Source organism: Charadrius vociferus, unplaced genomic scaffold (assembly GCF_000708025.1).
Source record: "Charadrius vociferus isolate BGI_N301 unplaced genomic scaffold, ASM70802v2 scaffold433, whole genome shotgun sequence".
NCBI classification, from domain to species: Eukaryota; Metazoa; Chordata; class Aves; order Charadriiformes; family Charadriidae; genus Charadrius; species Charadrius vociferus.
The window spans coordinates 3,530,145-3,543,075 of NW_009647846.1; the positions used below are offsets into that span (position 1 = coordinate 3,530,145).

Below are 12,931 nucleotides of genomic sequence, written 5' to 3' on the forward strand. Positions count from 1 at the left end.
ATTTTTTTTAAATCTGTGAATATACATATATAAAAAAAACCTTAAAAGTGCGACCAAGGGCTTCTGCTTAAAGATAAGTATTTCAAGGACTACTTCAAAACACTGTAGCACGACTGTGCAGTTACCGTGTATGGCATGAGGCTTCCACTTCATACGCTTAGCAAAGTCAGCCAGCCTTATAGAAAGTTATCGTTAAGTCAGGTTAGCACAAACGGTGACCCCAGACGCTGAGCTGGGAAAGAGATCCACACGTTGCTGTTTTTCTCTTGTTAAGGAAAGAAACCACTCTGACCGCATACATTTGGACATGGAATGTGAGCAGACTTCACAGTAAAAGTTTAGTGTTACGGGTTTGCTGTGGTACCATCACTCAAGGCTGTGCACTAGATTTCGCTTTGCTCATCTCAGGCTAACCACATTCTCTTCTTCCTGACAGGTTCAGTACAGTAGTTCAAGCCACAATTTAAATTGCCCATTGGTATGCTCCAAATTTGTGTATTTTATTTATTTGTTTTGTACACTTTAAAGAATCTTAAGATTTGCATCCAAAGAGAACCATGCTACATAAAAATTATCCAGGATTCTCGCCAAAAAGAGTTCTTGAATAAAATCTAAAAAATACTATTGCAATGCATCTCGCAGAGAAAAAACGTTATTCTAAATGTAAACAAATTCACTCGGACACTTTAAAACTTCAGCGGAGTAGTTGCTGACTAATCTTTGCCACGCTTGCTCACCGAAAGCGCCAGGAGGAGGGCGATGCAGCCGATTCCAGCCGCCATCATCTGGGGGGAGACAAGAACCGTTCCAAGTAGCCGGTGATGGCGTCCCAGTGCTTCCACAAAAAGGCAATGAAAACCACTATAAATAAAGTGCTGAACGTCCTATTGCGAGTCTTCATGAGGGGCACGACGCAGTTGGCCACAGTGGAGACGAAGACGAGGAGGACAGCCATGACAGCCAGGAGGATGTTGATGAACTTCCCCAGCAGGTTCCTGGCCGTGGCGTTCTCCAGCCCCTCCAGCTGCACCACTTGCTGCTGCTGCTGCTGCAGCTCCATCTTGGAGATGCGGGTCTGGCACGCTTCCAGTGCCTCCTGTGGGCAAGAACACACCGCTGGGTTGCCAGCACCCCACAAGCCCACCCCAGTGGCAGACAGCCCACAGCTCTTACCTTACTGACTGGGCCATACCGCGGCTGCCCTCCTCGTGCCCGAGGCACCTCCTGCAGGACCCAAGTCCCTGCACTGATTTAAAATCCTGCTGCAGGAGTAGAGGAAGATGAGCCATGTCAGGGGACTGAGGGTGAGGAGCCCCTCGTTAACTAGGAATTGCCGTTTGTACACGCCTCATCGTCTCAGTTACACCAGAGAGGCTCAACAGAGAGAGGACAGCCTGGGCAGAAGTCAGGCTTTGTTAACACACACTTCAGCTGCCACTCTGCGCTGCCCGTCCCTGCGCATGACGCAACGGTCACCCGGGACCTTACCACCCTCGTGCCGTGCAGCCAGGCCTGGAGGGAGGGGAGGCCAACAGCCCTCAGCAACCAGACAGCCCGTCTGTCCACAAAGCAGGGCACCTAGTGAGCCGCTCATTTCAGCTTTGGTTTCAAGAGACCACTGAGAGGACAAAGGTGCTGTGTCCAGCCAGCACTCCTCCTCCAACTCCTCTTCCTCTTCTGGGATGCACACTCCCAGAGCCTCTCAATTCCATCACTTTCCCTGCTGTGGCTTGCACTTGTCTGACTCCATTCAATTCTCCAGCCAACCTAGCAGAAAACTAAGTCAACAAAAACAACTAATCAAAAAGGCTTGGCCGCATTCTGCTTGCTCAGTGAGCTGAATGAGCTCAGGGAAAGGTCTGAGGAGCACCAGGGCTGGGACTGCCCAGCTGGCGTCCAGGAGGAAGATCTCCTCCAGACCACAGCAAGCCGTGGCGTTGGCAGAGCTCCAGGTGACACTGGAAGGGTCGGAGAAAGGAGATGTCTCTGAGAAGGGTAAGAAGCATGAGACTTGTGAAACTGCCTCTAGGAAGAGGCTCAGCAAAAGTACATGGGAGGAGAAGACTGTCCTGTACAAAACACCTCTAAAGCACTGTTGACTTGGGGGTGACTGTTTTCAGACCTCTTCACAGTGCTGAACCTCAAGTGGACCAACCCAACCTGCAGTGCAACACTGGAGACGTGCCATGGTGAGCTAGGGAGGAGGAGGAGGGTTTTAAGGCAATTAATGCAATGAGAATTTCTGCTCTTGGAGATTCAAAGTTACAATTGTTCCATTAACTCTCCCTCAGCATTGTTTTTCCCAGACCTAAAGGCCAACTTTGGGTACTACCTGCAAGTCTGCAGCAAGCAGCCATCTCTCTCAGACTGATCACCGAAATAGGAACCAGGGCTCCCTACCCTGTCACTGTTCCGCTGCAACATCAGCCCGTGCTCCTAACTATTTTTTAATGCAAGAAAACTTAACACTTACCTTTTCCCCAGCAATGCTGAGGAACAGTTTGTCCCAATTTGCAAGTTTACACTAAAAGCGCTGAATCATAAAATGAAGATTAAAAAAAGCTATTGAGAACCTTACTTCTTCCTGCCATGTTAAACTGGAGAGGAGAACAAGACCTGAACACTGCAACATTCCCCCAAGGGAGAGCCTCCCGTTTCCTCTGTCAAAGGCCACAGCGCCACTGTCCACAGACGACGATTTATTTTAACCTTAAAGGTCATTGTCACCTGTTACATTTCTCTGCCACTGCATCATGCCCGCGGAGGTCAATGAAACATGAGGGCTGCTCTTCAGCTATGGTCCCTGAAAGCTCGGGGCAAACTGGATCAGTCTCCTCCAGCGGCGTGCAACCCGGGAGGCCGCTGGCTGTGCCGGGCTCGCAGCCGCAGCCACACGCGTGCCGGCAGCACCGCCGGCCCTGGCTCCAGGGAAATCACCTGCCTGAGGCTCCTCGGGGGGAGGAAAGGCAGAACTTTGACCTACAATGCCCTGCTCACCCTATAAATATCTCATGTCAGCGATCTGAGCCGAGATGCCTGCTAAAACTGGCACAAGTATTTAAAATGGACGATAGATCTGTTTCTGAACAGGCCTTTCTTTAGAAGGTTTAGCGGCTGCTCGCATCATCTCCCAAGTCTTTTCCTCTGTGGAAGGCCCTCCGACTCCACAATCTCTGTTTCCATAGTTTTGGTCTTTTACATATTGAAAGAGACTTGTCTTTTAAAAATGCCTCCTTATTTGGGCAAAATCAACAGAAAGAATTGTTTCCTGACGGAATGCAGTGGACACACAAAGCCATTTTTCCTTAGACGTATGTGATCACTGCTCTCAAATTAGTGACACAGAAACACACCCAGGGTCGGTTTGCTGGGAACGCTACTGTAAAGGAAGCGTTCAGGTCACGGCCCGTGAGTTCCCAATACCCTACACAACCCCGCGCAAAAAGGGGGCGCGAAGGGGGCGCAGGCTCTCACTTGGCTACAGCTTACTGAGGAACTGCGCTGCGGACACAGCGGCAGTGCGGGCTCTGGCAGGTGGGGGGGCACAGCCCCGCTTTAGGGAAGGGGCCCGGAGAGAGGCCCGAGGGTCAGAGAGGGAACAAAGGCCCCTTCGCAACTCGTCAATACGCACCAAACACTGAATCACAGAACTGTTTCAAATGAGAGTGAGTTACAGAGAGGGCCGGTGGGAGTCAGGGCCTGAGTGCCCCTGGTTCCACCACCCACCTGGATGTCCCGGGCTCGCTCGTAAGACTGATAGGCAATTTTCTCCTCCATGCTGGCCAGCTCCTGTTTCAAATTGAGGATCTCGTTCTGGTGGAGCTCAGTCAGGTCATTTAGCTGCTCTTCGAGTCTTTCACACCTAGAAATGACAGACATGGTACAGCAGCTTTAACGAGAAGAGGACGGCAAAATCACAGCAGTAACAATGGAGCAATGAACATCACGGACTTTTTACCAAAACCCAGTGTGGCTACCCCGTCAGTACAAAAGCAGGCTTTGCAGTGTAAGGCCCTCTCCCTGGGAACTGAGGAAATCCTCAGGACCAGGTAAGGTAATGCTAATCCTGTTCCTATCCTGGGGAAAAACACGCAAATGATTAAATGACAACTGTCAAGTGATGCAAGAAATCAAGGACTGAAGTAGAATACAGTAAGTTATTCCTCAAACTTTTGTTTAAACCAAACAGTTTTTGTTCTACTACCGTAAGCTACCAGCAGGTCGAGGGAGGTCATCCTCCCCCTCTACTCTGCCCTGGTGAGACCGCATCTGGAGTACTGTGTCCAGTTCTGGGCTCCCCAGTTCAAGAAAGACAGGGAACTGCTTGAGAGGGTCCAGCAAAGGGCAACAAAGATGATTAGGGGACTGGAGCACCTTTCTTATGAGGAAAGGCTGAGGGACTTGGGTCTCTTTAGTCTAGAGAAAAGAAGATTGAGGGGGGATCTTATTAATACATACAAATACTTAATGGGAGGATGCCAGGGGGATGGGAGCAGTCTTTTTTCAGTGGCACCCAGTGATAGGACGAGGGGTAATGGGCATAAACTTGAACATAGGAAGTTCCATCTTAACATGAGAAGGAACTTCTTTACTTTGAGGGTAGTGGAGCACTGGAACAGGCTGCCCAGAGAGGTGGGGGAGTCTCCCACTCTGGAGACATTCAAAACCCGCCTGGACGCTGTCCTGTGTAACGTGCTGTAGGTGACCCTGCTCTGGCAGGAGGGTTGGACTAGATGATCTCCAGAGGTCCCTTCCAACCCTAACAATTCTGTGAATTCTGTGAATTCTGTGAATTCTGTGAAGCTCTTAAGCATTTCCATCTAGACTGGGAACAGTAACTGGCATAAAAATGACACAGTGAATAAACATGACCAATGCCTCACGATGGTCCTGTCAGATCTTTACATGTGAGGTCACATGGATATCTTCAACTTATTTTTTCTTTATCTCTCATGAATGATTCAGCTTAACTAGCAAAGGTCATCATATTATTTATAAGGAAGGCACATGAATCATTAACCTGCAGGCTTATTTTTCAGTTTGCTACTGGTAAACGGTCTGGGAGCAGCCCTGAGAAAAAGGGCTGCCCAAAAAACTGAGATACGGCAATTCTGAGACATGTGGTTTTGTTTCTTGTTGAGGGATTTTTAAGTTGACGATAGTTCTGTAATGTTATTTTAGAACTTTCAAAATCCATTAGGGATACTTTGCATTTGTATGTACGCATTTCATTTCTGGAATTTCAAGTCCAAACTTACAAGCAACTCATGCTTCAATACCCTTTGAAAATCAGGCAAGTATTTGTATAACTTCCACAAGGTAAACACGGGCAGAGAGCTCGGCCACAGCTCCAGGGTGGCAGCGGCAAGCTGGGCACCATCCGCACCATCCTCCTCCACCACGCTTCCCGCTGGTCTCTCATTCTCCGTTCGTTACGAGCAACAGCTCTGACGGTAACTACGGTGCAGGTACAGCTATTGTGGCCATTGGGGTTTTTCCACACTGATTTCCACTGACTGTCTTCTCATGGTAACAGCATGGGAAAAGCTTACTGTGTAGCTCTTATCATCTGACCCTTGGTACTAATAACTGAGAAATTTCTACGGAATTAAACACAGAGATGATTCCTTGTTTTAATTTCGGTTCCCCTCTGACTCCATCTGAATCGATCTGTTAGGCTGATGGTTGGACTTGATCTTAAAGGTCCCTTCCAACCTAGACAAGTTTATGATTCTACAATTTTAATTTACACACACACATGCATAACATGGATAAACAATATTTATCTAGAACAAAGAATTTAAACACAAGTTCTGAAACTAAGACAAAAATCTTGCTTCTGTTTTTTTTTTTCAAGATTTTTGGTGCTTCACAAGCCAAATATTCAGAATCGGTAGGCACAAGCTAGCCCTTAAAAACAGTCTTGGGGGTTGTTTTTAATTGAAAAGCCTGAAGAGAATTTTCATTTACATTCCCAATGCAGTATTCCTTTAAACTAAGAAGGAGCCAGACATAGCATGACAATTTCCAGCAATGAAACACATGTGGTCAACCCGCAGTGAGACCAACAACCACTGCTGACAGGGCTCAGCCCAGAAAGGTGCCACAATAGCTGTGCAACCAAGGCAGGACACGCGAGAGAACTGGTTTCCCAAGAACAACGAGCTGCGAACAAGGGAATAGCCATATGAAGACTGGCTGATGAAGAAGGAGCTCAGATAATTAATATTGCCATTTGTTCCCACCCAACTTTAAAAAAAAACAACTTACCGCCAACCAAGACATCACAACTAAACCCACTCTAAGTCCCAAAGGCAGCATAAATTACTTGAAATACATTCACTTTATTAATATATTACAAAATTCTCCAGTGGGTTTGTTACACAAGAAGGGACTTGAGCTTTTCTGAAAATATCGTGATTATGTCTTTTAACCTCCTCCCACATAAACGCCCTTCATAAAACAGCTGTTGCCAGGCAGCTTAAATCCTGTTCTCTACCAAGAAACAATTGTATTTTAATAACTTCAAACCTACCTCAATGTACAGGAAACGTAAGGAAACCCTGCAAATCCCTATAGTTAAGAGTTTAAGCATAACACGGTTAGCAAAAGGGTTGGCTCCGATCCTCCCTGCCCTAACGCTGCACTCCCACCTTGCTCCCCGGCCACGCTTTGTTTCCCTGCTCGACCCCAGAGATTTTGCAGTTTGCACCCAAGAATCAGGTGCGCTTTCAGACACCGTCGTGTCAGGCAACTGCTGGAATTGGGTTATTAAAAAAAACCAAAACAGAACAAAACAAAAAAAACCAACCCATCCAGACTTATTTTTGAAATTACACTTCCTCCATTCATCTCCTTTTCACTCCTTGTCCCATTATCGACAATTTAGAAAATGATCTTTTTTTCCTGCTGTTTCCTACTGGTGTCCAAATTTGAAAAGCTCAAAGGGGTTTGTGTGACGTAGAGGGCCCTAAGCCAGTGTTCTCCTATTGAAGGATGGCTCACATTTAACTCAGAGGTATTGCAAAAATAAAAGGGATAGGACAGCTGTCAAGAGGGTTAAGATTATACTCACACTTCCCCCTCTAACGTACAAGGGCCAGTGTTTATGCCAGAGTCTCAACTTGTCTGTGAACACAGCAGTGCCTTGAATGATCAAATCCTCCTTTATTTCAGGTGCAGAAAATGCCTCATTAGAGTCCAAGAGTTATTTTTTCACTAGCTAAAATGTGAAATTTCCCCTTACAATTACTAGCCTCTCGATTAACAAGCTCCAGCACAGGAACTTTTCTGTGTAACAGCCTAGTGCCGACTGTCACAAGCATCCCGTCATCAGAGATGCTCACGTGGAAGACAGCCGGTATGCTGCCAAGGAGCTCGGCTGAAGTACGGGACCTGGGAACACCTCACTGAAAAATGCCAAGTCAGATTTCCACACCCGCCCTGAGTCTTGCTGTTCACGAACCAGGGGACTGATGTGAAAAAAGCTAAGAGACACAAGTACGACCATCTCATTGTAAGAGCTTTAAGGCATTTTAAAGTAATAGCTGCAAAATACACAGATAATACAGCCTATGCGAGGGAGAGACTTGATGATAAAGACATTTCATCTGCTCTCAGTAGCACTCTGGCAAGTTCAGAAACCCTGATGAAACTGATGCTGAAAGATCTTCACAGTATGGGACAAATGGGAGTTTAATACCTCTCTCTGTAGACTTTTATTTTTATAGGTATGTCATACTAAGTCTCATCTGATCTTTATTGTTATACTGAGCACACTGCCTTCAATAGCAAGCAGAGTATTAGCTAAAAGCAATTATCTATTTGCAATACACTCCACATCTTCTATCCAGATGACACAGGAGGGACAGAGCTCGCTCCCCGGGGAGCAGGAGCTGCTCTCGGTGCTCGCATCGTGCCGTGCGCCCGGCTCCGGACCTGCCCTGGCCGCAGATGGCAGCTCCGCAGGGAGGTTCCCGTTCCCGTTCCTGCGCCCGCCTGGCGCGTGAGCGCCCATCCGACCCAGCGCACCGCCCGGCCGCACTCCAGAAGGGCCTCTGCCACCCTCCAGACCTTGCAGCTGTATTGCGTTTGATCTCTTTTAAAATCAATCATGAGAACAGACTTAAGTCCAACAATTAGCCAACAGCAAGGATCAGGTAAATGAGAGCACCCCCATCCAGCACTCCGGCCGATGGACTTCTCCCGACGGGAGCGTGGGAGACCTAACTGCCCTCTCCACGGATGCCGGGCTTGGGAAGAAACCCAACCCTTGGACTGGCCACACTCCAAATATGTGAGCTCATGATTTCACCGCGTACAAACGGGTTCCTAAAGGGACACGCAAGATGAAAATACTCAGCAGTAACTTTATTTCAGTCTCAATAGCACAGAAAGTCCCTGCTCCTATCAGTAAACAACCGCCACCTTCCAGCCGATGAGATAAGCAGCACAAGCTATTTCAGCGCCCGCTCCCGCTGCAGAAGGAACACAATGAGGGCCGAGGCGCCGCCAGAATCTTCCTTCCTCGGTGACTCAGCCCTGGCGCAGCGGCACAGAGCTCCGGGCCGGCACGTGCTGGCAGCAGGCAGGCAGGGCAGCACTGCCGCCCCGGCACCCACAGCGCCGGGCGGGGGAACCGGAGTGACTGCACCAGCGAGTCCCTGTCCCACAGCCCGTCATCAAACCCGCACCGACAGGCATTGATAGGCAAGGTCTGGGAGCAGGGAGAGGGAGGGAAGAGATTGAGGAGGCTATGGAAAACCTGCGAGGCAAGCCATGGCTGGGAAACAGAAACTGCACAAACACACAAGGAAAAAACATCAGAACCTGCAAAAAAAGGAGAACATCTACGGAAAAGGAAATGGACAAACAGCCAGCTTCCAGGTACCACGCACACACTCAGTGATGCCCTCAGAGCAAAGGCTTCTCCAAAATACTTTGTTTTTTAAGCTCTAAGTGAACTCAGTGCTTGTTTTTGAAAGATTCCCAGAAATAGAGCAGTTATGCGGTATTTATAGCTTTTAAAGCCAGTTATGATTAATTTGAATCCCCAGCCTCCCAGCTTCAAACCACAACCTCCATTCCCATCTTTTCATTTTTCCCGGAGGAGAGCTGAGGAAGGAGAGGGGTTCCTCGCCAGGGGAAGAGGTGTCAGCCCTCTCCACCAAGGTGGCGGCACTCTGCCTGCGGACACATCACGTAACCTTCCCGTTCTCAGGGTGATGTTGGCTTTTGGCTTCACGATATTTTAAAATACAGAAGCTATCAAGCAAGACTCTGGATTTGTTCAATGCGGCATTAATCTCACCGTGATTAAGCCATGAGCTCCTTGCAGATGGTGCCGTTGCCTGCCCACCCCTGGAAGCCCACAGAGACAAGGGCACTTCATGTGGTTTAACTGCTCCTCTTTAAAGGTCACACCTTTAATTAATTCGCACCAACATCCCAAATGGCAGGTCTAAATTACTATTTTTTAAAGCATTTATAGGCCAAATACGGATTCTCCCAGAAGCTTTTCACTGCAGGCTGCCTTGGTTCATGGTTCGGCTCTGGGCTCAGCTCAGGGGAGCACTCAGCGAAGGTTAACAGCGCACGACAGGTACAACTCCATGTTGCACCAGCATGAGGACCCACGTGAACCTCGCTAGATGCTTTCAGGGAGTAAGCAGCCAGTTTAGCTGACAACATACGGTCTTCTATTGTACTTCCAGGCCGCTCCTTCAGCTGTGCTGCGCTTGCATATAGCGTCGCACCATGAATGGCTGCTGCTGTGCGTGTGAAACAACAACCTACACAGCAAGAGACAACAGGACCCCTCTCTGCGGGCGAGCGGAAGACCAGACTCCGCATCGCTTCGTTATGTGAATTCATGACAATGAGGCACTAGGAACCAAAGTTGCTGTGCTAGGCACCGGTTTCAGGCAAATCGCTGATTGTTGCAAAGCAGGACTAGAAAGTGGTGTTGGTCTGGCTTTGTCTACCCCAGCTTTGCAAAGCACACAGCAAGACTGCTGTCTCCACGAGATCCTAGCAGGCTAAGCCTTTTCAAATGTTCTCCCAATGATCTGGCACCAGCATGTCTAAAGAGCTGTAGCGCAACTCCATGTCGCAGCGTGCAAACCAACGCCGCGAGTGGCACACGGAGCTTCAGCTGGGCTGTCCCCACACCCAGCAGCTCCGCCAAGCCCCACGGGCCGCGCTTCGCAGCCTGGCTGAGGCGACGAAGGCCATAAGCAGCCTCATTACACAAGCCTGCTCTCCTCCATCAGGCCGAGGAGTCGGGCCCCTGGCATTTGTTATTTAAAGTTCAAAAAGTTGGTCTAGACTGCCGTGTCCTGAATGGCTGCAGAAGGGCAGCTGGTAGCTCCTCCCTCCGGAGCCGAGGGACGAGCCCTTGCTCCCAGCGTGTGACGGGGAGGGTGAGGACACAAGACATTCTGCTGGACAGGACGGGGCAGCCTGCTGAGAGCTCTCAGAGGGGAAGGGAAAGGTTCCCCCCGCAGCTCTCCATGGGGTGCTTTCCTGGGGGCGGTGGGGGCAGCTGGCTGCCGCACCACGCTGTCAGGCTGCCCCCCAAAGCCACCGTCACCTCTCCCCTGTGACCTGATCCGGGGCTGGTGGAGCTGCACCAACTCCTCCGCCCTTCCATTCCTCCCAGCGAGGGCAAGGCTGACGGAAACACGCACTACCCACTTCCAGAGCCACAGACCTCCGTGACAAGGGCACTGCCAATATCTGACATTTAATTTAAATTCATTTTGTTGAACCCTGCCACTGTGGGCCTGAGCAGAAAAGGGAAGGGGATATCCTAGTTTTGGTATAGGGGCAAGATCATGTCTTTTTGGAGAACACTAAGAAAGCTGGATGTTCTTTCTCTGGTAGACACAGATCTGAGTGCTGGAGAAGGCAGGGTCAGGATACTGTCCACACCCAGTCCCCGCCTCTCGCCTTCACCCAAACCTTTGATTTTTGCAGGGCAAAGCGTTGACTGGATAACAGTAACTGCATCAGCGTACCCCTGGTCTTTTGGGACACTTTTCTAAACCTCTTTGGCTTGACTTTTTATCTTGGAAACACTATGAAATAAACCTTTTTCCTTGCTATTTCCTTCTTGTACAGAAAGGGAGATGAGCAGCAAGATAACGATATTTACATAAGACAAAGCTGGGAGGGCAGAATCCTGAGAAGATTGCAGAACTTCCATCTGAATCAGCCTGCTGAGTTGTACCATCCAGGACTCTGCTACTCTGCAACTCACAGTGTTTAATTCTGAAACAAAGTACAAAAGTACATACCTGTACCGCTCCTCCTGCAGAGTCTGCATTATCAATGAGTAATCCCTCTGATAGCGAACCTTAAGGTCCTCAAATGATTCTTCCAGTCTTGCTTGTGTCTCTCGAATTTCTTGAATCTCATGCAGTATTGCATCAAACCCTGAGCTCTGCATATCCAGAGTGTTTGTTTTGGAGCTGGAAGCTCCCACAGGGCCCCCTGTTGTGCTGTTGGCTCCCACTGAGCCCGACGTGGCACTGGAGCAATCCTCTTCACTGCCATATTTTGGGCTCGACTGAAAGTTCTGAATAACACCTAGGGCCTTGCCTCCAGCCCCATCTTCCTGGCCTTCTTCTAAGGAGTCTTTCAGATTAGCAATGTTGTCTGCGCTCCCAAACTTGTTCCGTATGAGGGAGGCAATCTCCCGGGGTTTGGAAACCACAGCTCCTGCTGCTGAATGCGTGGCTTGGGAGAAACTGGAAAGCCCACCTTTTACGCTGTCTACTACTCCCTCGCTGAAGCCAGTGACTTTTGCTCCAACATCTTTCAAACCCTGATGCATATCCCTGAAGACATCCTTTGGCTGCCGAGGGATCCCATTTTGTTCAATCTCTCGCAGCTTTCGATGGTAATGTTCTAGTTTCTTCTGCAGCTGCAAGATGGTCTGGGCTGACTTTTGATTTTTCTTCTCAAACACTTGCTTAATGCGGGCGCTCTGTTGCTTGTCGGCATTGTTGGCCAGTTTCAGGTACTCTGCCACATTGTCATCACGGGCTGTTTGCTCGATTTTGATCTGCTCGGTCAACTTCAGTATCTTCTGCTGCAGGTGTGTGATGGCCACTTTTGTACGCTGAGGATCTGGGGTCCCATCAACAGAGTCTGCATTGATGCTGCCATCAGTGCTTGAGGCCACGGCACTGGAGGTCTGCGCGAGGCTGCTGACTTCCAGTCGCTCGATCTGGGCAGGGAGAGAGAGAAATGTAAGTGCTAATCACCAGCTTCGCTAATACAAAACTTTTCCTTCTTTGTGCCAACCAACTTGACAAGTGGATGTAATGCTGCAAAAATGCACCTTTTTTTCAGCTGGCCAAAGTACGGTACCAATCAATTGAGCTTCATATGCTTTACTGACACCCAGTAAAAGCCAAGAAAAAAGCAACCCCCCTCGTACCTAAACCAACTCAATGGCCTCAAACAACCAAGAACTCAAGCACAAAGCAAGATGGGGCACCCAAGTTTGGCCGGCTGAGTTCTCTGAAGTTCTAGTGTAAGGCCAGTGGCTAAATCAGCCGGCGAGGGAGAAGACAGAGAAGGGAACGGTGAGAGAGGAGAAGCCGCCAGACCAAGTTCACAGCAAACCCAAGTTACTCCCGGTGCTTCGTCTGCTCGTACAAAAGCAAGCTGTAACGAGCCTTACCGGAAAGCAGCAGACCTGCTAGGGTCAGCGCCTGGAGCAGAAGCAGAAGCCCCCGGAGCCCCTCACCGCCCAGCCACCAGCTGCCCCAGCCCGGCACAGCAGGACCCGGTCCCGACGTACGACCCCCGGGTTAGCCCGGCAGCAGCAGAACGCCCTTTCAGCGCGAGCGAACTGCGCGAATAACCCCGAACGGCGCAAACAGCCCAGAACGGCCCCAGCAGCCCAGCCGCCGCCGGCGCT

At 49.5% G+C, this 12,931-nt stretch overlaps 1 protein-coding gene across 1 annotated transcript in view; it reads right to left on the minus strand.

Annotated features, from left to right (window-relative positions):
- Positions 1-503: 503 nt before the first annotated feature.
- Positions 504-12,931, minus strand: part of TMCC1 (transmembrane and coiled-coil domain family 1) — a 106,609-nt gene continuing 94,181 nt past the window's right edge. The window contains exons 4-6 of the mRNA XM_009882874.1: positions 11,298-12,232; positions 3,727-3,862; positions 504-1,096 (exon numbers count right to left, since the gene is read on the minus strand). Of these exons, the coding sequence (XP_009881176.1) occupies positions 782-1,096; positions 3,727-3,862; positions 11,298-12,232 (1,386 nt within the window). The 3' untranslated portion in view covers positions 504-781. The remainder of the gene's footprint in view (positions 1,097-3,726; positions 3,863-11,297; positions 12,233-12,931) is intronic.